Below are 27,235 nucleotides of genomic sequence, written 5' to 3' on the forward strand. Positions count from 1 at the left end.
GACACGTGTGAATCCGACCCGTGACCCCAGAGGAGCAGCCCTAGGAAAATGTCTCTTGCTTCCTGAATTGAGGGGAACAGAAGTTTGACGTTGACTTAACAGCGGCTGGACCTTCTCTTCTCTTCCGCAGTCACTGGTGCCCTGTGGGGCTGTTTGGTCCAGTGGGATACGTCTGCTTTGCCACCAGGTCAATGCAACTCCCACCCAGACACAGCTGCATGGGTTGCATCATTTCCAGCTAGGACCAGGGAGCTGCTGAGGGCAGCAATGTGGGTGACCACCTGGCAGCCCCCCGTTCACACAAGGAAAGTTACCTTGGTGCAACCTCCGTCTGTAGACCAGGCTTCCCAGGCCTGGCCTGCGTGAGCGATACCGTGTATCACCGGTGGGAAGGTGCTTGCCTTGCCCAGACGGACAGGTCTGCGTTTTGCAATCAGTTTCATTCCTGAAGCCGTTTCCGAGGCGAGCCCCAAAACCAGCCAGGAACGCCCCGGGGATGTCAACCTCTGCCAAATGGGGCCGTGTCTCTTTAAAAGCCAAGACCAGGCCTCGCAATGTGTGTGCAACATAGAGCAGCAGTGGGAGGCACATTCTTCATCCTGCCCGCCCTGCAAATCCGGGAGCAGCCGGAAGGGGAGAGCCAGACCCAGGGAGAGCTCCGCTCCTGGCAGACGGCTCCTGCACGAGGGAGGGCAGATTGCAGCCTCGCCAAGTAAGTGGCACGAGCAACTTTGCCCTGGCTCCTTGTGCCGCGCTCTGGGATGGTTTGATTCGGCTTTAGGAGGTCAGGGCCTAGCAGCGAATCATCCTGTCGACGGCAGCAGGACGGGCCAGGGCAGGCCTCGAAGGGCACGTCCACGCAGCCCAGCCCGCGGCAGCCGGCCTCCCGCAGTGGGCTGGCCGGTCCCCTGCTCCAGCTCCGAGGACAGCTGTTTAGACGGCGCTTGGAGCTTGTGGCAGCCGAGGGGCGGGTGGGCCTCGGAGGCTGAGCCGGAGCGAGACGTTCAAAGCCCGGCGTGCACAGCTGTTTGCAGAGCGCGGGCCTGAGCCTGCGTCTGGCCTCCCGGGCTGGGCGACTCGCTGCCGCGGGCTGGCTGGACGCGCCTGTGGGGACAGGAGCAGGCCCGGCTCTTCCAGGAGCTGGTGGCGGGGAAGAGGAGAGGCCTGAGGAGGGAAGAGAGCGGAGGGAGGATGAAGGAATGGGGGAGAAGGTGTGCGTGGAAGATGAGCAGGGGCTCAGCTCCCTGGGGCGGTGTGTGGAGGGAGGGATGGATGGATACAGGGAGGTGGGGGGGTCTGCGGATAGATCAATAGACCTGAGGACGATCCATCGATCGACCTGGCAGCAATGAAGCCGTGGAGACAGCGCTGCTTCTTTCCTATTTGTCTTGGTTATTTTTCAAGAGCAGTAAATGGCCTGCGGGAGGGGCCTGAACGCCAGCGACCAGTAACCCCGCTGCTGTCACAGTGCGGGAGCTCCCGGGCCCCGGGCAGCCCGGGGTCGCATTGTCTTCTCCCCCCGTTACACGAGGACATGGCGGCGCTAGGGGACTCTTCCAGCCCCAGGCTCCTTTCGGGACCCCACGCTGCCCCTCTGGAAAGGAAAGCGGGGGCGTGAGCGGGTGAGAGGGGTGGGGTGCCGTGAGCAACCAAGACCCCACGGATCATCTGGGTCTCTTTCCCCCGTCGCTTCCCTTCCATGGCGGGGGCCTCGGGTGCTGGTTCCTCCTGTTCTCCGCCGGTGGCGCTCGGCGGTTACTCTCCGGAGGGCGGTGACGTTTCAGCCTGCTCCCGCTGGTCGGGCTCAGGGCTGGGCTGGTGGCCTGCGGATGGTCCCTTCTGGCCCGGCCTGAGCTCTGGGCCCGGCAAAGGCGAGGGATGCCGGGGACCCTGGGACCCAACCCGGACACGTCCCTCGAGACAGGGGAGATTTGGGTGCTGAGCTTTGTGCCCGTGCAGCGCCGGCAGGAGGGGATGGGGCTCGGCGGACTCCCTCCTACGCCAGCGCCGGGCTGGCTCCTGCGTTCCCAGGGCGGACGGTGAGAGAGAGCGAGCGGGCGTGAGGTGCTGTGGCAGGGAGACGGGCGCGGGAGGGGGGCGGGCAGGGCTGTTGGGAAACTGGCTGCCTCCCCCTGGGGAAACGTCAAGTCCCGTCTTGCTTATCTGATCTGGGTCACACCAACGCCCGCAGAATTCACACAGCAGCATAACCTCCCCGCGTGCTGTCGGCGTCCGCTCGCCCCGGCCCCCGCCCGCTAACACAGGCCCTGGCTCCCCAAGCCCCCCCCGATGGGGCGCAGCTCTAGGCAGGCTCAGAACCCAGCTCGGCTCCCGGCACGGTGCCCAGGGGCTTAGGGGCATCGTCTCCCCCAGGCCCACACTCACAGGGCAGGGGTGGGGAAATGCCAAGCTGTGCTGCTCTGCCCACCTGCATTGCAGGCCGGGGAAAACACCGTGGGCCCTAATTCGGACTGGCGCTGGGAGGCAATCGGGGGCTAGGCAGCCCAGTGATGGAGGCGTTTGAAATGCGGCAGACAGACAGACAGAGAGATGCCTAGGTATCCGCAGCAGAAGCGGCAGGGCAAGGCCTCTGAGAAGTGAAGACCCATCAGCCCAGGGTGGGCGATGCTATGAGGCGTCAGAGCCGCTGCGTGGAGCGAGGAAGGCTGGCCGAGTCGGGGCAGCGAGTCGCAGGCTGACCGTGGCGCTCCCAGCCGGGGGCCGGGTGGTGGCTGCTGCTGGCACGCCGTGGCGCACAGCTGGCTGCTGGGGACTCAGCCCCACTTCCAGGTTCTGGTGATTCCTGCCCCAGGACGGGGCCGGAGGTAGACCGAGTCCCCGATTCCACTGGACCAGGGGTCAGCGGGAAGAAGAAAGAGCAGAGCCCCACAGGCTGCCGGCTGGTTTGTGATGCGCTGGGGTCTGCACACCCCGGCCTTCCCGAGCGCTTCCCAGTCGCTCCCGGGGCCAGCTGGGACACGGTCGGTCGCTCTGGCCGGGCTGAAACCATGCGGCCTGCGACGGTTTCCACCCCCCACGGCTGGGATGCTGCAAGCCGAGCCCCTCGCTCCAGCCAGCCCCCCAACCTCCATCCCACAAGGCAGTGCAGCGTGTCTGGGAGTTACCCCAGCTTCCAGCAAGAGCGTGCTGGATGCTCAGGGGTCCCGGTCCCAGGAGGCACGGGGTCAGCCATGGGGGTTAGGCAGTGTGTGTGCACGCACGCCCAGCTGGCTGTATCTGGAGCAGCCCCGCCACGCGGGCGCGGTAAAGCACTGCAAGAAGCCAGACGGGCTGCACCTCTTGCAGCTGAAGGCCCTGCGTGGGGCTGGCCCATCCACCGAACCTTGAGGCCTGGGATCCCGGCATGTCGCTTCAGAGCAGATCTGGGGAGATGGAGACAGCGTGGGCCCAAACCTCGTCACATTCCCCCCGACAGAGACTTCCAGGGCGGGATGGGCACAAGATGAAGGGAAGCCACCGAGCCAGCTCAGGGCAGCTGTGGCTGAGGACGACTGGAGACTCCGAAGGCGTGAGCAGAGCTGGGGAAGCGGAGAACAAATAGGGGCTTGAGAAGACACAAGATCAGGGGCCGGACGGACTGCGCTGGCTACCCGGGCGTCTCTCCCTGGACTTCAGCCAGGGTGCCGCCGGTCTTGGACTTCCGTGGACGGGTGCTGATTTACGCCAGTGCAGGATCTGGCCCCAGGTGTGTGGTGCAAACATAGAAGAAGAAAAGATCTGTGCCCAGTGCAAGGAGGCAGCCGAACCACCGGCTGGAACGGAGCGTTTCTCTCAGGCAGGCTCCGGTGTGGTGCACCTCGCCTGGGACCTCGAAGAGGCTGGACGTGAACAGAGCACGCGGGGTGCTATCACTGGGATGTTTTCTAACGCAGGAGCGTCCCCTCCCGGCTGGGTGGCCAGCAGGGATCGCATGGTAGCATCTGAGCTGAGGATCAGCCGCTGACACAGGACACGCTCTGCCGGCATGGGAGCCTCCAAGCCCTGCCCCAGAGATAAAGCAGACCCGAGCCCCGCGCGACCGGACCCCAGCACTCGTGTGCCCGGGGAAAGGCACCCTAGGAACTGAGCAAAGGGAAACGCACGCGCTTCCTCTGGAGACATTTTCCAGTGGAGAGCCCCTGGCCTACGGCAGATTCCCTCCAGCAGTCCGGTGCATCGCCTGGGGCGTTGGGAGAAAGGCCTGGCCGAGGGGCGGGGAAGGCACCGCAGAGAAAGGGCGACCCTGTGCCGGCCCCTCCTGCCGGCAGGGAAGAGGCAATGGACGCGGCACCCTCCTGTCCACAGCTCGTCGGAGCTGGTCCTGTTCTCGCTGAACCCAGTCAATCCCCTGGAGCGACCGTGGGGGTGCGAAGTCTGGACCGAGCCCCAGGACCGAGGGGCAGATCCGCAGCGGGATCGGTCAGCATCACGACTTGGAAGTTAATGGAACCAGGACCAATTTCCGCCAGCACGGCCCGATGCGCGCCCAGCCCTCCCCGGGCAGGTCTCAGTGTGAGATGGCCACGCACCCCTTTAACTGGGCAGCACGCTGCCTAGCGAGCGGGCCGTGTGCCTCGCCGGAGCGGGCCAGGCCCTGGCAAGGGCAGCCAGCGGGCAGGAAAGAGGAAAGGCGAACAATGGGACGCACTTCCCCTCCCTCCCTGTGCTGGACGTGGATGCAAGCCCAGCCTATCGGCTTGAGTGCGCAGCACATGCCCCTCGGTGCCGGGAACTCCAGGGAGGGGGGGAAGCAGAGCTTTCTGCCGAGGGTGCTTGGCTGGATCCGATTTGGGCTGAGGTGCCTGGCTCGGCTACAGGGGATGGGACTAGCTGAGAGCCGCCTGAGAGCAGCAGGTAAAGAACGTCCGGTACTGGACACTGCGCCGGCCCGAGGTGCAAGGACAATCCAGCACTGTCTAGCCAGGGGCAGGGCGAGTCCCCCTCCCGCCTGGACGATCTGCTCCCCGGGGAGAGCCAGTGTCTAGAGAGGAGCTTGGTCTCCGGGGCCCTTCCACTCCTCGCCCAGCATGCTGGGGCGGCTGCAATGGGACCGTGCCCATTGCAGGGCTGCAATTAGCCCTGGGCGGCTCCCTCTTCCCCCATGCAACCAGGTTGCCTCATACCCTGCCCCTCTTCGTTCCACGCTGCTGGGCTGGGCTGGGGTTTCCATTGGGAGGGTTTTGGCATGAAGCATCTCCGGTAGGATGCACCCAGGGCTGGGTGGCAAGACAAGGACCGGCCGATAATTACAGCCCATTGCATCTCCTCCTCCCACACCCCTCTGGATCGGCTGGGAACCAGCCCCATTCCTTTCCGATGAACGCCGGGCAGCAGGTTACGCCAGCCCCGGTAATTACTGTTATCATCTGTACCTAGGAGGAGGTGGGAGCCTGGGGGAAAGGAGATGGGAGGGGCAGGAAAGGGGAGGAGTCAGACAGCTGCAGGTGTTGGGAGCTGTACATTCACTCCAGAGGGGCCAGGGTGCTGTTCCCGTCGCAGCCTGAGGAGGCGCCGTGGAGTTCACAGCTTCATTTGCAATGTTACGGCCCGGAGGGAGCGGCTGATTGTCTCGTCTGACCTGTACAGCCCCAGTCCGGGACCCTGCGTGAAAAGACGGTCACTGACATCCAGCCTGGCCTCCTGCGTAGCCCAGGCTGGAGAATTTCCCCGTCGCGCCCACCGGGAACATTCAAAAAATCCTGGGACTGGCTTAAAACTTTGGAGATTTTAAACAAAGGATGCCTGGGGTTCTGTCTCTTCCCCTTCCAGCGATGGAGGCTCTAGGACGCTCTCGGGGCACGTTGTCAAACTCTCCTGTCCAGCCCCAAGCACCAAAACCGGACTTAAAAAGAATGAAAGCTGCAATTTTCGCGGCTCATAGAATCTGGCAATGCAGGGCCGGACGGGCCCCCGCGAGGCCAGCCTCAGCCGGAGGCAGGACCAAGCAAACCTGGACCAACCCTGACTGGTTTGTCCAACCTGCTCTTAAAAACCTCCCATGCCGGGGCTTTCACCCGCACCCTAGGCACCGTGTTCCAGTGCGTAATGGCCCTTCGTGTCAGGGGGTTCTTCCAAACATCTAACCTCCGTCTCCCCTGCTGCAGATGAAGCCCCCGACTTCTTCTCCGGCCTCCAATGGGGACAGAGAACAATCACCCCTGTCCTCCGTATAACAGCCCTTCACGTATTCGCAGACCGTTCTCAGGGCCCAGTTTTTAACCTTTCCCCGGAGATCAGGTTTTCTCAACCTCGGCTCATTTCTGTTGCTCTCCTCTGGACTCTCTGGTTTGTCCCTGTCTTTCCTGAGGTGGGGTGCCCCGAACTAGATGCAGCACCCAGCTCAGTGCCAAACACAGCAGGGCAAGGACCTCTCGTGTCTCACACGGGACACTCCTGTTAGTACAGAATCTCCTGACTCCAGGAGCTGGGACTTTAAGGAAAACATTGAACCCTGGGTGACTTGCGATAAACGCGCCAGTGTTGGCAGCCATGATTTCACCCAGGAATTCCTGCTCTTTCTCCAGCAGCTCCCTGTTGAGCCCCGTTCGGCCCAGCCTCCTTCCTGCCAAGTTCCCAGGCTTGATCCGCCCCCGACTCCCTTTGTCCCTGGGTGTTTCTTTGTGCTCGACACCATGGAAACGACCCCCCCGGGCCCCACGCCCGGACATGCCCCGTCTTGTCCCTTTCCCCTTTGGCTGGAGCCCTGGGCGCATTCCTGCTCCGGGGTGAAGTGATCAGCACAAAGCAACAGAGGAAACGCTGCAGCGCGCCCCACCACATCGCTGGGCAGCGTGTGGGGCGGCCTCCCTGGGGCGGAGGGACTTTCAGGCTCCAGGGTTGTGGGTCTCGGATCTCTCCCCTTTAAAGAGAACCAGACTCGCTGGGAAAGGGGTCAAGCCCTCCCCCCCCCACTCTTTCTGCCCCGTGGTTCAGGGGAGCGGCTTGACGGCGCCGAGGCGAGGAGAAGTTCCGGGGTGACAGGAACCCCTCTTGCTGCTCCGTCCAGGGCTGAGGGGCTGCATCTGCCGGGGGTCGACCAAGGCGGTGCTGGCTGGCCTGGCGCTGCGAGAGGCTCTGCGCCCGTCCCGACGCCGGCGCTGCTGGGTTTACTGGGGTGTCACGGGGAGCAGGGGCAGGACCTGGGGGCTGCTTGGACTCGGCTTCTCTGCTTCCCTCTTCCTGCCCCAGCAAACCCCAGGCTCCCCCCTTCAAACCTCTGCCTGGCTTGGCTCGGCCCACCCCTGCTCCCTCCTGTGTCCCCCGACCCGCCACCAGCACCTCCAGCTGCCCCCCCGCTAACGTCTGTACAGTCCGTCCCCGCCCCCCTTCTGAAATCCCTCTGAGGCTGTATTCTGCCTGTGACGACCAGGTCACACACGGGGCGTGTCCTGGTTTGTAGGGGCTGGCTCCTACTGCACACACGAGGGCCACGAGCATGTGAAATAACAACTAGCCCTGCAGCACGGGGGGCTGCAGGCCGGTTATACCACGGGCCCTATACAAGGGAATATTGACCAGGGATGGGCCGGGGAGAACCGAGATCAGAGTTTGCCCAGATCAGTTGCCCCCTGGAAAGGGGAGCAGTGCTTCCACGGGGAGGTGCACAGGGAAGGGGGGTCACCCCCAGAGGCTGCAGCAGTGGCGCTGGGCCGACGAGGCTCACGCCGCGGCTCCGTTACCGTTGCAGGGACGGAGATGTCGGGGAACGCGTCGGAGCTGGAGTGGGCCCTGCACATGCTGGTGAAGAACTTCGATAAGTACGCCAGCGGGTGCTGCAAGAAACCCCGGCGCATCAAAAAGAAGGATTTCCGCAAGATGCTGAGCCGGGAGCTCAACCACATGCTGACGGTGAGACCGGGGGGATGCTCGTGTGTGAGCGTGAGCGCATGGGCAGTGCCCGGCCCTGCCACGGGGATGCTAGTGTGTGAGCGTGAGCACACGGGCAGCTCCCGGCCCTGCCACGGGGATGCTAGTGTGTGAGCGTGAGCACATGGGCGGCGCCCGGCCCTGCCACGCCACGGGGAACACTGGTGTATGAGCGTGAGCGCACGGGCCACAGGACACACTGGCCCCTGGTGGGTAGTGACCAAACTTGGCTCTCATGCGAGTCTGTGGGCAGGCCCCGGCGGGAGGCGCGGTTGGGGGTCTCGGTCCAGTTCCGCAGGTGTCCCCGCCCGGCCGCCGGCCTGTGAACAGCTCCGCGCTCTCTCCCCAGGACACCGGGAACAAGCGCGCGGCCGACAAGCTCATCTGTGACCTGGACGAGAACAAAGACGGGCTGATCAGCTTTGAGGAGTACTGGACCCTGATCGGGGGCATCGCCAGCCCCATCGCCTGCCTCATCCGCCAGCAGGACCCCGGCACCAAGTTCACCAAATAACACGGCCCCAGGGAGCCTGCAGCCCCGCCGGCCCCCCACTCCCCGGCGCTCCCCACTAGGGCTGCCCCCCGCTGCTCCCCTCCCCCCCCGGGCCATGTGCCATTCCCTCCCCCCCACGGCGTCCCCGAGGCCGGCTCCTCCCAGGGAGAGGGGTTCTGCCAGCTGGGGCTCGGAGCCTCACACCCCATAGCCAGCAGCTGCCTTCGAGGGGCTCCTCCTTCCCCTACCCCACGGCCGGGCCGGCCCACGGGGCAGCAGAGACACCCATCAGCATCTGGGGCACCCCCTGGCAGCCGCCTCCCGGCCTTGTCAGCAAGTGTCACGTGGCAGATCTGTGGCCTCCTGTAGCCTCACCCCTGAGCCATAGCGCCACAGCTACAGGAGGAGAATCGCCCGTGGCTCTTTGCAGTATAGGGCTTATGTGACACATGCCAAGAAAGCAGATCTGCGCTGTCCCAGCAAGAAGGGGGCACAGCAGGGACACACACCCCGACACACACACACGCTGACACACGCACAGGACAAGGAATTGCCGCCTGTTCGCTGCTTTTCCCCGGCTCCCTCCATTGCTCGCTCCCGATGCTAAGGTGATCTTTGAAACCCTGCTGCTGAGAAACGGGTGTGTGTGTGTGTGTGTGTGTGTGCGTGTGTGCGCGCATGCTCTGGGGCTGGGCTAATCCCCCAGGGTGAGGACACAGCCGTCTGTGCAGGGCTCCCCGTGCTAGTGTACGGGGGTCCTGCAGGGCTGGGGGGCGGAGGGTGGGATGAGGGCCTGTCCTTCTCTGGCTCCAATGAACGTGGGCGGGTTTGAACCCTTCCTGGCCTGCGGCTGAGCCCTGCCTGGCAGAACGACGGCGGGAGCTGGGCTGGCAGGGAGGGGTGAAATCCCCCGACCCCTGCAGGACTGGCTGGGGGGTCTCAGCACAGACCGGGGTGGAGGGGACACAGCCCCTTGGTGACTCTCCTTCCTGGACATGCTGTGCCAGACTCTGCCCTCGTTGCCCTCCCTGCAGGCCCCATTGGGCTGCCCCCCCCGGCAGAGATTCCGGGGCATGAACATCGACCCCCATCTATGACATGAATGGGTCCCGTTCTCAGCTGGCCGTCTGACTCGGGATTCTAGCCCTACGCTGGCATGCGGCTGGCTGCCAGGGGCTCCCTGCGGGGAGACCGACGAGCGTAACTGTCCATCTGAGCTGATAAGAAATCTGTCCTTCCCCTTTGCTGACCGTCACCATAGTTCTGTGGGGCCCACGGGGGCTGTGGGTCCCGCCTGACCTGCCCTAACATCTCCCCCCTTCTCCCGCCGTGAACTGGCGCAAGCGTCAGACTGTGAATGTCATGGCAATAAAGTTTGGAGTGGCATCGGCGTCTGTGTCCTTTGCCAGGGCTCTGCCTCGCCCCCGGGCGCGTAGCTCACAGCACCGTGCCGGGCCTCGTGAACCCACCCGCGAGGTCGGGGATATCGCCATCGACCTGGGGCCACGGTGCCCGGAGAATGCCTGAGGCAGCAGCAGGGTGACAGCCCAGCCGTTGGCTCCTACGCGGCCTTGCTCTGCTAGCCTGAGCATTTGTTCCCCGTGTACGGACTCGTGGGCCGGGCTCACGTCACCCCTTATCCCCCCAGCGGACGGAGCCCCTTGGGCTGTCACCACAAGGCAGGTTTTCTCACCCGAGGCTCCTTGCTGAAACGTCCGTGGACGCGGGCAGCAGCTCTCGTCCCAGGCACAAACACCGTTCAATAGCGTTACCCCCATTTTACAGATGGGGAAACTGAGGCAAAATGAGATGTGTTTTCCTCAGCGTCACCCAGGGAGGCAGGAGCAGAGCTGGGGAAAGAACCCAGGAGTCCTGATTCCCAGCCCTCTGCTCTAACTACCAGACACCACCCCCTTCCCGGAGCTGGGCACAGACCCCAAGCCTCCCGCCTTCCATTCTCCCCCCCCCTCCGCCCCCAGGCATAGCCCGCGCGAGTCCTGGCTTGCCAGCCCCCAGCTCTCACCCGCTAGCCCCGCTTCCCGTCCCGAAGTGAGAACTGAACCCAGGAGTCCTGGCTCCCAGCCGCGCCCCAGCCCGTCTCCAACAGTAATAAAAGCGCCAGTCCGTTCAGAGGGGGCCTGACGAGCGATGAGTCGTCTCCCCCGTTTGTGAGCAGGGCGGGGGGGGACGGGACCCCCAGAGTCCGAGTGGGCTGGATCCCCAAGGTGCGGCGCTGGGGGAGGGCCCTGGAACCTGAGCGTCAGATTTGGGGGGCTCATGCTCTGCCCCCCAGGGAAGGATGTGGGGGCTCCAGCTCAGCACAGAGGGGGACCCCCAAGGGACGGGGGGCAGGGTCAGAAGCCAGCCAGGGAGAGCCAGGACCTAAATCTTTATCTCCTGCCCTGAGAGACCGGCCTGGTCCTCGCACTTCCTACGGGCCTGGCCCCTGGGGCTGAGCTGGGAGCCGCGGCTGAGCCCAGCTGTGGGGAGGCTGGGAACCGGGGTATTTGCCCTGCTCCCATCCCTCTCTGGCAGCCCCAGCCAGGGTCCGTGGGGTGCAGCGTCTGATACTCTGCCCCGGCCACCAGATGCCCCTGGGGCGAGGCGGGTCCCTCCCTGCAGAGGAGACAGGCAGGGCTGCGCTTAGCGTAAAGGGGATTCTGCACACAGGCGGCTGGATGCAGGCAGGCCCCGTGCTCCCCTCTGCCCCCCAGCACCCCTGGCTGCCCGGCAGTGCTGCAGGCCCAGCCCCCGGATCCTCTCTGCCGCAAGGCTCAGCTCTCCGGGGCCTTATGGAGCTGCAGAGAATCCACAGCCGTCTGGGCACCCAGGGGAACCGAACCCATCCCCCCTGCTCCGAAAGCCAGGGCCTCGCCGCGGGAGCTAACGGAGAATCTCCAGCCATTGCTAGCAACATAGGGGCTATGACACACACCCCTGGCCCCCCAACGATCGAGCTCCTGCCATACTCTCGCTCAAGCCGTGGGAGGCAGGCCTATCCTTGCTTACAGGCAGCCCCCAGCCTGCAGCAAACACTCACCAGCAACCGTACACCACACAAGGAGAACACGAACCCAGGGACCTACCCCTGCACCGAACCCGCTGCCGGCTCTGCCCCACATCGACTAGTGACACCATCATAAGTGCTAGCCACACCAGCAGGGGCTCAGTCACCTGCACATCCACTAATGTAACGTACGCCATCGTGTGCCAGCAATGCCCCTCTGCCATCGTGTGCATTGGCCAACCCGGGCTGTCACTGCGCACAGGGATACACGGAGACATGTCAGACACAGAAAACAACAACATCCATCCGCCGGTCGGAGAGCGCTTCAGTCTCCCAGGACACTCTGTGGCTGACTTGAAAGTTGCTGTACTGCTACAAACAAACTTCACAACCAGACGGCAGCGAGAAACTGCAGAGCGGGAACAGCTCTGCGAACTTGACACCGCCAGCCGGGGTCTGAACCGCACGGGGACTGGTTCTCGCAGCACAAGAAGGGATTGCCACTGCTCACACGTTCTCACCTCCTCCTCTGTGGCTGTGAACAGGCCTCAAGCGCTCGCACGGAACGGGCCCAGCTTTCATCCACCTCCCCATCGCTGTTGCTGCCCTGGGCTATGTGTGTGCGTTCCCGCCAGCTGATTGCTGTGCCTCACCTCTGACAAAGTGGGCTGCAGCCCACGAAAGCTGACGCCTGCAGAGATGACGTTTGTTGGTCTCGAAAGTGCTGCAGGACTCTCGCTGGCTTGTGTAGCATGTGCAGTGTGCACAGACTCACACGGCCATGCTGTAGTGCACCACTAGGTGTCAGCGAACTCCAGCGGCTTGGCGGGCCGGTCCCCATCACGCCTGATGGGCTCGGAGCCAGTCCAGCCGCCTCCCCATAAGGCCTGGGCACTGACATCCCCCACCCCCCATCAGCACCTGTAATAAACCCTGGGCCCCACGATGCCTGCTCCCGTGGGCTTTGGCTAGCACAGAGACCGAGCTGGGGCAGACCCGACCCATGGAGGGGGGGAGCGTTGGAAAGCAGGCCACTCCCCAGTACTGTCACCTCCCTTTTGTCCAGATGGGGAAACTGAGGCACAGAGGAGGCAGATAAGTGGCAGAGCCAGGATGAGGGGCCCCTCCCGGCCTGGGCCGGGGCAGCCCCAGGGATTTTCCCGATGCGCCTGCTGCTGGGGGTAAGCCGCACGGGTTGTGTGAGCGTGAGACACGGACTCACAAGGGAGGCCTGAGTGCTCATTGCACGGGCTGCCCCGGGGCTCTGGGGAGCATGACGTCTGAGGCGGTTCTGGTGGGGTCATTTCCCAGAGCGTCTTAGGAGCAAGCAACACAGAGGAAACGGCCGCGGAGGGAGGAGATAATGCCCCAGTTGCAGCTGCCACGCCTGGATCGTTGGGAACGGGCAACGCAAGCCGGGCTGCAGCGCTTCCCCCTTCCTCTGCCGGGCTGGCGCGAGGGATTCTCAGGACAGGGGGGCGGGCGGACACCTGGCACTGGGCGCTGCCTCCCCTGTCCGTCTGTCCGTCTCCCTGGCGGCAGGCTCAGTGGAGTGGACTCCGACAAGCCGAGTTCACATCTCGGTTGGGCCCCCGGGGCCCCGTTGGTGGGGCTGTGCCCCCGGCTGGGGAGACAGGAGCTCGCCCAGGGAGCAGAGCAGGCACAACCGCCCGTCCCTGAAGAGGTGTCGGGCGCAGCCTCAGTGGAAAAAAAGTCGGTCAGCTTTAATTCCTGGGGATGGCAGGGGGCTGCAAACGCCTGCCCCGGCACCCCAATTTCACCCTTGGTAACCAGAGCCTGTTGGGAACCTCCCCTGCACCCCCCCCGGACAGGGGAAAGATGCCACAGCCCCGCCCTGCCACCGCAAAGCCTGAGGGCCAAGGGATGGCAGGTGCCCAGGGCAGGGCTGAGTGACTCATCCAACCGCTCGGGGCCTTCTCCGAAAGTAAAGAGACACAAGAGCCTTGTGCAAATGGGAACTCCCGGCAGGTGGGAACAGCAGCCAAGGACAGAGCCCCCGGGTGTGTGGGGCAGAGCCCCAGGGCTGGGTATGGGGGGGCAGAGCCCCAGAGGTGCAGGTGGGACAATCCCGTTTTCTTCTCTTACATTCAGAACAAATCCCCCAAGATTTTCCGCGCTCTCGGGGAGCAGGCCTGTCAGTGACCGCTTTGCCCCAGATCCCCCCAGCCGTCAGCGGCTGCAGGCTCGGGCCCAGAGCGGCTGCGTGTGAACGGGAGGCGTGAAACCGGAGCCGGGAAAAGCACTGGCTGTTTGGGTGACACGGGGCCACTGGGTGCGAGCAAGGCGCTGAGCTGAGCTGAGTGGAGGGGCGACGTGCAAGCCATGCAGCGGAGGGGGCAGGCACCGGTCGGCCGGGTCTGCAACCCACCCGGGCCCAGCCAGAGGCCAAAGGGCTTTGCAAAGGGTTGCCACAGCCGGGGGCCCGGGTTTCCCTTTGCGTTCCATTGGCACGCGTGGGGAACGGGCTCCGGGGCCGCGAAAACACCCCAGTGTTGCCGGATCTCGCCCAGGCCCCCCTCCCGCCTGGGTGCCCGGCTTTCCCGAGACCCTGGCTTTTCCCTGTCCATCGCACCTGCCCCTTGGGGGCAAATCCTCCCTGAAAGGCGGCTGCCTGGGGCAGGGTACGAGCTAACCCTCCTGCAGCCCCCGGCTAGCCCAGCCTGCGGCTCCCCCCAGCTCTGCCGGTGCCCCTCAGTCCCCACCTGTTCTTCTGACTGGGGACTCCATGAGCACCCCCAGCCCTGCAGGGTCTCTGCCTCTCTGGCAGCAAGTGGGGGGCCCAAGACAGCCCTTGATCTCTGTGGTGAGGCTGCCCCGGGGGCGGGGGGGACCCTTGGCAGCTGTGTGGAAGTGTGGGTGTAAATCGGGCCGGGGGGAACTGGGCCTGGGAGGTGGATCAGGCCCGGCCTGGGGGAGGGGTGGATCAGGCCCGGCCGGGGGGGAGGGGTTCACGTATTTCCCGACTCAGGGCCCGGCAGCGAGCGCGGCTGCGCCGGTTTCTGGCCCCGGGCTGCGGTGCCGCCCACGCTGCTGGCTGGGGGCCAGGGAGAGCCTGGCTAGGGATTTTCCACTGGGGGGGGGGAAGCGGATCGCGGGCTGCCCGGGCTGCCCCTGGGGGTGCAAACGCCGGGCTGCCCCCCCCCCAGCTTCCTCTTGGCACCACAGGCCCAGGCATTCCCCAAATCTCCAGCCGCCCCCTCTCCCCCCCGTCCACGTGCCCCCCACGACGGACCCTGACGCGAGCGGAGCCCAGGCACTGGGTGGGAGCAGGGAAGGGGCTGCCCCTGCAGACATGGGCCCTGCCCCTGCAGACATGGGCCCTGCCCCCCCCCAGCAGGAGCCCTTGGCCCGAGGCCCCCCCCCATCATTGCCCCCCAGCAGCCGCCTGGCAAAGCAGCCGCCCCTCCCCACGGGGCCCTGCCCCAGCTGCAACCGCTATTCACAGGGCGTGTCTCATGGGCCCCCCACTCACCCCCAACCCCATGGACGCAGGCCTGAGCCGGGGGGGGGTGGGGGCACTTGACTGGGCGGAGAGCGAGGGGGGGGCTGGGCACCCCTCCCCCCCCCGCTGCCGGGCCCGGGCGGCTGAGTCATTGCCCTGGAATCTGCCTGGGAAACCGCAGAGCCGGGCGGTGCCGCTTGCTGCAGCTCACAGAGAGATGCCAGGGCCTGGCCGTCCCCTGGGGCCGGCACACCGGGGGCGGGGGGGACTGCACACAGCACGGGGGGGAGGGATCCACCAAAAGCGGGGAAGGGGATCCAGGGCACATGGCAGGGGCGATCCAGCATGCATGGCGGGGGTGGGGTGGGAATCCAGCAGCCGGGAGGGGGGTGGGAAGGCAGGGATCCAGCACAGACCGGGGGGATGGGGGCCCTCAGCTAGAGGGGGCCGTGTGAACTTGGCATTGGAAATAGCTGCCTTGGTGACGCCGCCAGGCCTGATCCTGGCGGGGGCTGGGGCCAAGGGGCGGGGCGGGGGGCAGGGCAGGGCACTTCCTAGACCCCCCGGAAATGCCGAGTCTAAAAAGTGAAAGGCAGAAAAACGGGGCCCATTGAGTCTGGGGCAAAGCAGGCTGACCCGAGACCCGTCTGCACACCCGAGCTGCGGGGCGGGGATTGATTCTTCTCCGCGCCCAGGGGAGGCGGGACAAGAAGCAAGGGGCAGAAAAGTGTCCTCGCCCTTGAGGGGGCCCAGCTCTGGAACCGGCGGCCGTGGTGGGGGGGAGCGGATCCCCGGCACTGGAGGTTTCTAAGAGGGGGCTGGACAAGCCCCGGTCAGGCCTGGGCTGGCGCCGGGGGCTGGAAGCGTATCCAACCCGATGTGGCTAGGATTCATGCAGGGTCCATTTTTCTGCAGGGAGGGGCTCCATGTCTAGTTAGCAGCCGGCCACAAGCGGAGTGCCCCAGAGGTCGGTCCCGGGGCCAGTTTTGTTCAACATCTTCATCAATGATCTGGAAGATGGGGTAGATTGCACCCTCAGCAAGTTTGCAGATGACACTAAACTCGGGGGAGTGGTAGATACCCTGGAGGGTAGGGATAGGATACAGAAGGACCTAAACAAACTGGAGGATTGGGCCAAAAGAAATCTGATGAGGTTCAACAAGGACAAGTGCAGAGTCCTCCACTTAGGACGGAAGAATCCCATGCACAGCTATAGACTGGGGACCGACGAGCTGGGCAGCAGCTCTGCAGAAAAGGACCTGGGGGTAACAGTGGATAAAAAGCTGGATATGAGTCAGCAGTGTGCCCTGGTTGTCAAGAAAGCTAATAGCATATTGGGCTGCATTAGGAGGGGCATTGCCAGCAGGACGCGGGAAGTGATTATTCCCCTCTATTTGGCATTGGTGAGGCCTCATTTGGAGTATTGTGTCCAGTTTTGGGCCCCCACTACAGAAAGGATGTGGAGAAGTTGGAGAGAGTACAGCAGAGGGCAACAAAAATGATTAGGGGGCTGGAGCACAAGACATATGAGGAGAGGCTGAGGGAACTGGGCTTGTTCAGTCTACAGAAGAGAAGAATGAGGGGGGATTTGATAGCAGCCTTTAACTACCTGGAAGGGAGTTCCAGGGAGGATGGAGCTAGGCTGTTCTCGATGGTGGCAGATGACAGAACAAGGAGCAACGGTCTCAAGTTGCAGGGCGGGAGGTCTAGGTTGGACATTAGGAAAAAGTTTTCCCCTAGGAGGGTGGTGAAGCACTGGAATGGGTTACCTAGGGAGGTGGTGGAATCTCCATCCTTAGAGGTTTTTAAGCTGCGGCTGGACAAAGCCTGGCTGGGATGGTTTAGCTGAGGTTAGTCCTGCTTTGAGCAGGGGGTTGGACTAGACACTCCTGAGGTCCCTGCCAACTCTATGATTCTATGATTCTTGTGGGCCCCCCTGCCTCACTCAAGACCCCTCCCCTCCAAGGCCCTGGGCCAGGAGATGAGTCCTATAGGCAGCTCCGTACAGACCCAATGGTGGGGGAGGGGGTCCAAGAATCTCTTGGGAGGGACAATGAAGGGGGATCTGCTCCCCCTATCGGGGGGTGCAGGGTGATGGGTTCCCCCCCACTGTTGCGAGACACCATTTGTGAGAGTCGTGATGCTCAGTGGTAGGAGACACCTCCCCCGCCTCTCAGTGGGACCCAGGCGTCCGGGCCGGTGCTGTGAGCAGTTTGCTCTCCCGGCTCCGTCGGTGCCGGCCGCTGAGCTGGGCCAATCATCCCGGCTGCAGGGCTGGCTCGAGGACGATCACTCAGCAAACACCGACATGGGCACAAAGCAGCTGGAGCCGATGGACGGCTGGAGAGCCCCCGGCCGGGGAAAGGGGCGGCCCGTGAGCCGGGTGGTGGGAAACGCGTGTGCGTGGCGTGTGTCACGCGTGCGCCGTGTGTGTTTCTCTGCTGTGTGTTGTTAGCGCTGTGGGGGTGCAGGGACAGGTCTATGTTGTGTGTGTGTGTGTGTGTGTGCGGGGAGCGTGTGCTAACTGAGCCCAGCGTGTGTCCACACCCTAGGCTGTTTGTGTGGCGCGGGCTGCGTTGCGTGCAGGGGCGAGGTGGCATTGTGTTGTGCGTGGCGGGTGTGTGTTGTGGGGACGGGGTCTCGTGCATTCTTGCTGTGTCTCTCGGACCCATCCGCGCCGGGAACCGGACAAAGCCTGTCCTGTCCAGCAACCCAAACTCCCTGCCCCACCCAAAGCAAAATACCGGCTGGGCCCTGGCACTGGGGGCACCACGCCCTGGCTCGTGGGGCGAGATGCCAGAGAGGCTGCAGCTGGGCCTTGGCGGTGGGGGAAGGGAGTTGTGTGGGAGCCCCCTCCTCCCCCTGAGAGACCCACACAGGTGAGACTGGGCTGGGGCCGGGGCCGGGGCCTGGCTTTTCAAACCTGACGCGCTCTCCGGTCCCCACCACGCCTCTGCCTGCTCTCGGCGCAAGCGTCTCCTCCTGGTACCCGCCGTTTCCATCCCGGCACCCAACCTCCCCGCCGGGGCCGCAAGGATCTGTCCTCAGCCACCTCCTGCCACTTGCCTCACGCCCTGCGTCTTCTCCTCCCTGCTCGTCCAGCACGCGTCTCGGGCCCTGGGAAAGCGAGATCCTTCCCTGGTGCAGCTCCCGCTGCCTGGAGCCGCTGCGCTCGCACCGTGGGGACACGGCTCGCGGATGGGGCCCGGGGAGGTTACCCCTGGGGTCCTGCTGGTTGGGGCTGGTTGCATCTGCTTCTGAGCAGGGTTGGGGGAGGGAGGGATGCGGCGTCCGGCAGCCACCCCACACCTGGGTGGATAAATCTGCCTGGCCTCCAGCTGTATCCGGCCCACGACAGAGCCACCCTGCGTCCCACCAGCCCCGGGGCAGGCGGGGGAGGGAGCAGCTTCCCACGCCCCAGTGCAACATGGTGTCGCTCGCCCGCCTGCTGTGGGAACCTTGTTGCCCCAGGCAAAGGTGTGTGTGTGTGGACGGGGGGCCGGGGCAGGCAGGCTTGGGCTGGGCCAGCCAGCTTGGCTTGAATTGCGTAGGAGAGCGCAATCTGCAAGCACTGCAGGTCGCACGGCCCATTGCACCATTGTCGCACGGCTCATTGCACTATTGTCACATGGCCTATCGCACCATTGTCGCACGGCTCATTGCACCATTGTCGCACGGCTCATCGCACCGCGGCTGCACTGCAGTTGACCCATCTCGCTGATTGCCTGGAGAGCTCCGTTGTAAGTCAGTTCTCCGGGTGCTGCCCTCGCCCCTGCAATCCCCCCTGTCCAGCGAACGTCTCTGTCCTGCACCAGGGGAGTTCACGAGTCCTGCACTCCCAGCCGCCCTGGCCAGAAACCCATGGCATGGACCCGAAGGCCACGAGCTCCCGCTGCGGGCGGCTGGGCCTTCGTGGGGCCACGGGCGGCTGAGACAACCTCGCTGCGTTTTCTTAGCCCCGTGGTGCAGATGCTCCCTGCGCCCTGCCGCTGTCCCCTGCCTGTTTACTCTCATAACAGCCGTGCCCGACAGCCCCGGGCGCAGACCGTCCCGTGGCACCAAATGCTGCAGAAAAGAGCCAGTCGCCACCAGGCCACGGGTTCAAATCCAGCTCAGGCCCTCGGCGCAGCTCTCTGGACTTTGCCCCTGCGTGGGGGAAGGAGGGGTGGGGGTTTTACTGTCACCTGAGGCCGGCTGGAGGCCTGAATGAAAGGAGGCTTGGGCAGGGCAGGGCAGGGCAGGGCAGAGTGTGAACTGAGCCCTGCAGGGACACGGCTTGGAAGTGACCCTCTTGTTGGCAGAGGGGCCAAGGATGGCCTGATGGCGGCGAGGGACTGGGGCCCTGCTGCGCCCGGGGCTCGGGAGACAGGCCCTGCCCCAAAGAGCTCACGGCCTCCGAACACCAGGCAAAGGGGGGAGTGTCCTTATTCCGCGTCCGGTGCCGTAACCTCTGGGCCACCGCGTCTGCCTGAGCCACGGGCTCCCGCCCAGCCTAGCCGGCCCCGGTTACTGCAGGGCCTGGCTTGTGTCCCGTGGCTAGCGGCCTCGGTCCCGCGGGGCTGTCGGTCGCCCTGAAATTCAGGGGGCCCCCGGGAATACTGGGCGTGGAGGAAGCAGAGTCAGGTGCTGGCTGGGGGGAGGGAGGGCATTTGTCGTGTGTCCGGGGCCCCCCACCCCCTGCACTCAGCACCAGCCTCCATCCCCCTGCGGTGTGAGATTGAAGGGGCCGTTGGGCTGTCGGGATCTGCTGGACGTATGGAGGGGGACGTGCTGCACTGGCTCACTCCCTCATGCCTGACGATACCATCCAGCCGCACGCCCCTGGCGTAAGCAGCCCTGTCGGGCCGGTGCGCGGCCAAGGGGCTGTGTGGGTCCCGCTGGACCGAGCTCCCGGGAGCGTGAAATCAATGAGCAGCAGCATCCTTGACAAAGCCCAGCTTTCTCCTCCCGTGGCTATCCTGGCCCCTGGCCAGCGGTGAGTGTCCCCCAGTGCACTGCCAGTGTACACCCACGGCTCACCCCAGCGTGGATGCAAACAGCACTTTCTGTGGCTTCCCGCCCCACCCTTGGGAAATCAAACCGCCGCCTGGGCATGCAAAGCAAGCATGCAAAACCTGCCTCTCCTGGCATCCGGAGTCACTGGGGGGTGAACGCGGCTGCACACCTGACACCTGCCCCCGCTCTGCACACGTGGGGAGTCAGGAACACGACTGAAATGGTGCCCAAGTCTTTGCACGAGGGGGTGAATTTCACCCCGAGGGAATTTCAGGGTTGGGGGACGCCGCGCGGCAGCGCTGCAGGCCCAACGCCTTTCGTGAACGTTAGCGCAGGTGGAGCAGGAGTGACGCCCCGGCTAGCTCTCCCGGCCCCACGCCCCAGGACGGACCGGCTGCAGACTGGGACCTGTCCTGCTTTTGGCCTCTCAGCGCCAATTGGCCACCCCAGACGCCTGCGATTTCACAAAAGAACCAGCCCGGGCTCTGTTTGTTCACCCACCTTTCGGGGTTTCCCACCTTTCTTCGAAATTATCCACCGTTTTCAAAGGAAAGAGCAGACGCCACTGCAGCGACGGGACCCCGGGAGCGGGGCCTTTCGGGTGCTTGTGCGATGCCACAACGGCGAGGGTGGCTTTTGTTACACGGGCCCGTCTGACTGGGAACCGGACCGGGAGAGTTCATTAAAACGGAGCTCGCGCCGTCTCTGCGGCCGGGACAGACTCTTTTCTTTGTGCCGCCTTCGTACAGCGCCAAAGCCCCTGCCTCGCGGGCTTGAGAAAAAGGCCTGGAAGCGAGAGACAGGAGGAGTTGTCTGTTCAGCTGATCACAAAGACTGGATCGCAGCGTCTAAGCACCTTCCTGGGGAGAGAACGCCAGGTACTAAAGGGCCCTTTAATGGAGTGGAGAAAGGCAGCGTAAGAGCCGCTGGCTGGAAGAGAAGGGCCGAGCAATGTAATTCAGGAACACGGGACACACTTTGAACAGCCAGGGGGACTGACTGCTGGAAGTCACTGCGAGGGCAGGGGCGGAACCTCATCTCTGGATGTCAGACCCCGGCTGGAGGCAGAAATAGGTTCAATGCTGGGCTCCGTGGGTGAAATGCTCTGGCTGGGGCCGGGCGTTCGATGGGCTACGGGTCCTGTCTGCTCTGACAATCCAGGAAACTGAGCCGGGAGGGGGTTCCCAGGCTATGATCTGACACCATTAGGGATTAGTTCAGCTCCCGGCCCTGCCTAAACTGGCTTCAGACAATGACTCAGAGGTGAAAAAAAGCAACCGTGGGCCCAGCTGTTGAACTGCCACCTGGTCCTGCCTCTAAGGAAGCTCCAGCCGTGACTCAGCCCCCACCCCTGGGGTCACCTCAAGGCTGGGAACCTGAGCTCCACGGCTCACGTTTCACGGCTGGATCCATCGGGGCTGCCACCTTCTAATCAAACAGACTCTTGCCATTGTGAGGCTGTGCAAACAGGATTGTGAGCTCACCCGTCCCAGCAAACACGGCCGCCACCCGCGCCAAGCGGCACGGAACCAGCAGCAGCCAGGCCAGAGGAGCCCAGGGGTGCCCCGCCTGTGTCACCCCACCTGCCAGGGCCTGGGAACGGGGAGGCTAACTGGGCTTGCAAGAGCCAGCACAGCTAGCCATGCTCTGCTGAGCCCGTGGCGTGTGCAAGGGGCTGTTTGGAGCGCTGGCCGCACGGCGGGCCACGTTCCTCCCTGGGGGCAAGTGACACGAGGGGCTGAGAGCGGGAGAAGTGGGCGGGGGGCTCCTCACATCTGCCCCAGAGGCGAGGGCTCCTTTTGCTTTTGAGCAGGGGTCCCCAGATCCCAGCAGGAGCCCACCCCCCTTCCCCGGGTCTGGGCAGCCCCAGGGCACCGGGTGGTGGAGTCCTGGCCTGCTTCACTGGGCTGCTGGGAGCTCCCCGTGCGGGCCGAGATCTGGTTCCGTCACCCGCGGCCCTGACTGACGACTGCGCCCAGGAGGCAGCTCGCCTCTCAGCCCAGCCCATTCCACAGCGCCACCCGCCAGCACAGGAGGCCGATGACCTCTGTGAAGAGCCAGTGACCCCCTGGTAATGAGATCACACGGCTCGTTAGGCAAAAACGGGGTGTGGGTGAATTTTGCCGGTGGCGGGGAGGGGTGTGAATCTCCTTTACTCAGCGGCAGAGAACCCTAGGAGCTAAGGAGTGGCGTGTTGTGGGACAAGATCCCCTGCTACTGGCTGGTTTTTGAAATCCCCAGGGGATTCGGGAGAGTATAAAAGCCAAGTTCCTGCTGCACACCAGCGTCTCTGCTCCCCCTTAGCTGCCAGAACCTGCGCTGATCTCAGTAAGCTGCTCCCCCCGGGTCCCCGATAGATCGTCACCCTCTTAGATGGCTCCCAAGGTGGGTCGGAGCTGCATTTTGCCTTCTGCAGCCTTCGCCCAGATGTTGTCTCCAGCTGTGCCAGTCCCTGCGCCAGCTGTGGAGATCATAGAATCATAGCGTTGGACGGGACCTCAGGAGGTGTCTAGTCCAACCCCCTGCTCAGAGCAGGACTAACCTCAGCTAAATAATCCCAGTGAGGGTTTTGTCAAGCCGCAGCTTAAAAACCTCTAAAGATGGAGATCCCACCACCTCCCTAGGTAACCCATTCCAGTGCTTCACCACCCTCCTAGTGAAAAACGTTTTCCTAATGTCCAACCTAGACCTCCCCAACTGCAACTTGAGACCGTTGCTCCTAGTTCTGTCATCTGCCACCACCGAGAACAGCCTAGCTCCATCCTTCCTGGAACCCCCTTTCAGGTAGTTAAAGGCTGCTATCAAATCCCCCTCATTCTTCTCTTCTGCAGACTAAACAAGCCTAGTTCCCTCAGCCTCTCCTCATAAGTCCTGTGCTCCAGCCCCCTCATCATTTTTGTTGCCCTCCGCTGGACTCTCTCCAACTTCTCCACATCTTTGTTGTAGTGTGGGGCCCAAAACTGGACACAATACTCCAAATGCAGCCTCACCAATGCCGAATAGAGGGGAATGATCACTACCTGCGATCTGCTGGCAATGCCCCTACTAATGCAGCCCAATCTGCTATTAGCCTTCTTGGCAACCAGGGCACACTGCTGACTCATATCCAGCTTCTTATCCACTGTTACCCCCAGGTCCTTTTCTGCAGAACTGCTGCCTAGCTTGTCGGTCCCCAGGTCTTGGAGAGCGCTGTGCCCAGCTATGCCAATGCCCCTTGTCAGCTGCCAATGCCCTTCCACTCCCGCTGTGGAAGTCCCTCTCCATCACGGAGGAGACGGCATCCCTTTCCCAGCGTGAATTCCTTTCCAGACCCAGGGTTTGAGACAGGCCTGGCCCCATCTTCCCTCCTCCTCCGTGAGCGTGGCTGAGGGGCGGTCAGCGCACAAAGACGACGCCAGCCCCAGTGTCACCACCTTTTCTTTGCTCCCCTCTCCTGCTCTGACTCGCACCCTCTGCTTCCGCCTCTCAGGTTCGTGAGCGGCCTGTGATGGCCTGTCCCCTGGAGCAGGCGGTGGCCGTGATGGTCTTGATTTTCCACAAGTACTCCACCAAGCACGGCGACAAGTACAAACTCAGCAAGGCCGAGCTGAGGGAGCTGCTGATGGAGGAACTTCCCATCTTCGAGAGCGTAAGCGGCGCGGTGGAGGGAAGGAATGAAAAGCCGAGATGTGTCGGGTACCACTTATAATGGGGGTGGGGGAGATGTGAGAAGGGTGTCTATCAGGAGCGGGGAGGAATTATTTACCAGTGGTGGGATGGTCACGAGGGCTCTGGTCTACACATGGAGTGCTGGGTTCAGGTCCACTCTCTTTTGGGATAGAGCATGTGCTTATGCAGGAGGCCAGACCAGATGGTCCTAGTCCCTTCTGCCCGGAGAACGGCCCAACCAAGAGTAACCCGAATGGGACGACGAGCCAGCGACTCCAGGACGGGCTGTGCTACTGTCCTATTTCATGTGGAAAGTGCCCAGATACTAAGGTGATGGGCACCACTCCAAAGCCCTCAGATAGATCGACAGACAATTGCAACAGGAAGAAATTAAGAGAAGACAGATTTAGGATGAATATTAGGGGAACACAATCCTGATTTGAAATGGTCACAATGTATTGACTGAGCAAGTATTTACGAGGAAATCTGAGCATCTGTCAGAGCCAGGCATTTTCATGAGGTTTTAAAAAAAGTTCCCGATTCTTTGAAAAATGTTTTCCTTTCCTTCCTTTCTTTCTTTCTTTTCCAATTCTGATGGTCTGTTTAAACAAGGAGTTTTTTCTTATAAAGGGACATTTTTTTCCATCATCAAAATATTCATTTTTGGGCAGCTCTCTTGCCTTCCCCCCCCAGAAGGAATCCCCTTGATAGAGAAAACAACACAATTGGCATTTTCCACAATTATCACCGTTAAAAAACGAAAAGAAAATGTCGATTAAAAAAAAACTCCACGGGGAGTTTCAGACACAAAATCTGCCCGTTTCAAGAATGAACCAAATGACGACACGTTCCAGATTGCCACAGACGTTGGCACCCCACCCGAGCTATTCAGCGAGATCTCTAGAAATGCAGGACACTCTCCCACGTGAAGTGCTGGGCTCCCTACTCTGCATTTAACAAGCCCCTCCACTTTTAGCTCATCCTGCCAGATTCAGAGCTCTAAGCCCCATTAACCCAGAGCCAGGAGCGGACTCCACCTTCCAGATGTGGTGCAGCCACTAGAAGGGGACAAAGAGCCAAAGTCGTTACGTGACGACATACGTTGGTTTAATGTTTGGATGGTGACAGCATCCCAAGAACTCCACCAGATCAGGGGCTCATTGTGGTGCACAGACATGAAGGACAGCCCCAGAGCCAAAGTGCTCAGAGTCGAACTAGGCTACAACCCACTACCGACAGGGAATATTTTGGAAGGGAGAGTGAATCTTGTCCTTCCGGACTGAAACTAGCTAGACTGTAAAACTTAGCCTCTGGGCTGGGTTGTCCCAGGGCGGCTGCCTGGGGGTTGCCTGCACAGAAGTGGATGAACCAACCAAGTGAGTGGTTGGAGGAGGGAGAGAAAACGAGGTAGCTATTGGGATATTGGGATGCTCTAGGCTTGACTGGCTGTGCGTCCAATGCACCGGGCCATGCATAGCAGCAGGCACAGAACTAACCCGGCATCTCTCCCTGTTTCTCACAGAAGCAAATGGACGAGGCTGAATTCCAGAAGATCGTGGGCGACCTGGACGTCAGCAAGGCCGAGGAGGTGGATTTCCAGGAGTTTGCCAGCTTCATAGCCTGCGTGGCCATGGGCTACAATGACTTCTTCAAGGATCAGCGCCAGAAGCAGCCCCGCAAGAAGTGAGCCCAGCTGCCTGCCGAGCCGGGATTCCCGCGCCTTGGCACCCCTTCGCCCCCTTGTTTACCATGTAATGGCCTTGGCTTTCAATAAAGGTCTTTCTAAAAACGCTTGTGCCATGGTGCGTTTCAGGAGCAAGCTTTTTCTTTGCTGGTCTCCAGGGATCTGTGATCCCAGAGTCTCCTCTGAACCATTCAGAATCCATCCAATAATGAGCACTGCATCCTGGAGGGAGGGACGGGGTGGGGGGGGGGTAATAGCCAAGGTCTAACTTCCAGGCTAATTGGCCTCTTAATATGAGTCATCAGTTTCCCCTGCAAACTCCTTAGGGCTAGGAATTCCCAGGCTGCGTCTCAGCCCAGGAGTGATTGTTTTGGAAAGTCTGAGCGAGCTGATTGAAGCCGTTTCCCAGTTACACAAGCACAAAGGAGAAAAGGACCCCACACACTCAGCCCTGCACGCGCTGCGCATCACTCACAACACGACCCGATCTCGGGCACACTCGGCTTTTGTAGCTCTGGGAGGCTTAGTTTTGTCGGCCCACACACCAGCCGCTGTGCGAGCGTGCACACGTGTGTGGGTGCCGACAGGCCGGGCGAGGACAATAACCTCAAACTCTCCAAGCTGGGCAGCGATTCCCAGTGGCTTGTCAGCCCCGGGTGGGCAGCAGATGAAGTCTGCCTGCATGAGCAGCGTGGAGCCGAGCCCCTCCCAGTCGTGCATTGCACAACGGGCTGACGTTTGTCCGAGATCACCTCACGCCTCCTCGCCAGGGTCATTTCGCTGCCACGTTACCAGTCGCTAAGGAGCACAAGCTGCAGGCCAGTTGGCTCATGCCTGGCCCTGAGTTTCTTCATTCCCCTTTTGCTTCATTGCCACTGACCTTCGATCGATACATGCATCGGCCCGTCAGGTAGGCAGGAGTTAGAGCGGCAGGGGCCCAAAGCAGGCGCACCCCCACCCACGGGGCAGACATCTGGGCCATGCTGAGGGGCTGCGGGGCTAAGGAAGCGAGTGAGCGAAGTGGAGGGACCCCTGGATCTGCTGAGTCCAGGAGGCTGAAACTCGGACAGCTGCTGCGGGACCAAACGCAAGGGCCCGTCCCGGCAGGGAAGCAGCTGAAGGCTTGGAGGAGAGACTTTTCCTAAACCCCCAGAGGGACTAGACTCCCCGGGAGAATCTCAGGGGCTGAGGAGCCCTGGAGTCATGGAAATGTGGGGCTGGAAGAGACCTCGCTGAATCATCCAGTATTATAGCCCATCCCTGCCAGGGGTTTCTCTAAACCTCCTGTGAGGAAGTTTCCACAGCTGCTTTCAGTCATTCGTTTCAGTGCTTAATCACCCTGACACTTGGGACGCTTTCCCTAATGTCCAACCTAAATCTCCCTTGCTGCAATTTAAGCCTGTTGCTTCTCGTCCTGTCCTCAGTGGTGAAGGAGAACATTTGATCACCTTCCTCTTTAAAACAACCTTTTTCATATTTGAAGACTGTCATGTCCCCCCTCAGGCCTCTCTTCTCCTGACTAAACAAACCCAGTTTTTCCTCCTAGGTCGTGTTTTCTCGACCTTTAATCATTTTTGTTGCTGTTCTCTGGACTCTCTCCAATTTGCCCACATCTTTCCCGCAGTGTGGTGCGCGGAGCTGGCCCCAGGACTCCAGCGGAGGCCTTATCAGTGCTGAGAAGAGCAGAAGAATTACTTCTCGGGTCTGGTTTCCAACCCTCCTGCTGATACCTCCCAGAATGACGCTCGCTTTCTTTGTGACACTATCACGTGGACTCACATTTAGTCAGATTTCTAAGCCCCAGATCCTTTTCTGCAGCACTCCCGGCTCTGCAATCATTGCTCATTCTGTACCTGAGCAACTGATTAGTCTGGGAATTGAATCCGGGGTGGCTCTGAGTCCCTGCCCTGAAACGTGATTGCAGTTACCCAGGTGTGTCATCACACAGGTGCATCCCCGTGGCAAGACCTGCTGGACAGGTCTCAGCTGGCAGGCCCAGAGCCGTGTCAGAGTGCGGCAGGTCTGTGCTGGTGAACAGGAAAAGCTGCTGTTAATATTCATGGTTTAAAGAGCAGCCAA

At 62.3% G+C, this 27,235-nt stretch overlaps 2 protein-coding genes across 3 annotated transcripts in view; both read left to right on the forward strand.

Moving 5' to 3' along the window:
• The first annotated feature begins 598 nt into the window (after positions 1-598).
• On the forward strand, positions 599-9,745 carry S100A16 (S100 calcium binding protein A16). Of its 2 annotated transcripts, none has more exons than XM_067539312.1 (3): positions 599-712; positions 7,688-7,848; positions 8,216-9,745. In XM_067539312.1, the coding sequence occupies exons 2-3, from the start codon at positions 7,696-7,698 to the stop codon at positions 8,378-8,380; spliced, it is 318 nt and encodes a 105-aa protein (XP_067395413.1). In that variant the 5' UTR covers positions 599-712; positions 7,688-7,695; the 3' UTR covers positions 8,381-9,745. The 2 variants fall into 2 exon arrangements, with proteins under 2 accessions (XP_067395413.1, XP_067395412.1); XM_067539311.1 differs by lacking the exon at positions 599-712 and adding an exon at positions 4,734-4,854.
• Positions 9,746-12,471: 2,726 nt separating this feature from the next.
• LOC137147304 (protein S100-A4-like) overlaps positions 12,472-27,235 on the forward strand; it is a 30,736-nt gene continuing 15,972 nt past the window's right edge. Inside the window, exons 1-3 of the mRNA XM_067539313.1 lie at positions 12,472-12,547; positions 23,294-23,452; positions 24,995-25,159. Coding sequence (XP_067395414.1) covers positions 12,530-12,547; positions 23,294-23,452; positions 24,995-25,159 — 342 coding nt within the window. The 5' untranslated portion in view covers positions 12,472-12,529. Of the gene's footprint in view, positions 12,548-23,293; positions 23,453-24,994 lie in introns of the transcript that reaches the window.

Source organism: Emydura macquarii, unplaced genomic scaffold (genome assembly GCF_026122565.2).
Source record: "Emydura macquarii macquarii isolate MOO-44397 ecotype Brisbane River unplaced genomic scaffold, CSIRO-AGI_Emac_v2 contig_527, whole genome shotgun sequence".
NCBI classification, from domain to species: Eukaryota; Metazoa; Chordata; order Testudines; family Chelidae; genus Emydura; species Emydura macquarii.

Bases quoted from the DNA above. Each gene is read 5' to 3' on its own strand.
- S100A16 (XM_067539311.1), top strand. From the start codon at position 4,821: ATGGGACTAGCTGAGAGCCGCCTGAGAGCAGCAG. The intron at 4,855-7,687 runs GTAAAGAACGTC...TTACCGTTGCAG, and splicing joins GAGCCGCCTGAGAGCAGCAG to GGACGGAGATGTCGGGGAAC. The intron at 7,849-8,215 runs GTGAGACCGGGG...CTCTCTCCCCAG, and splicing joins AGCTCAACCACATGCTGACG to GACACCGGGAACAAGCGCGC.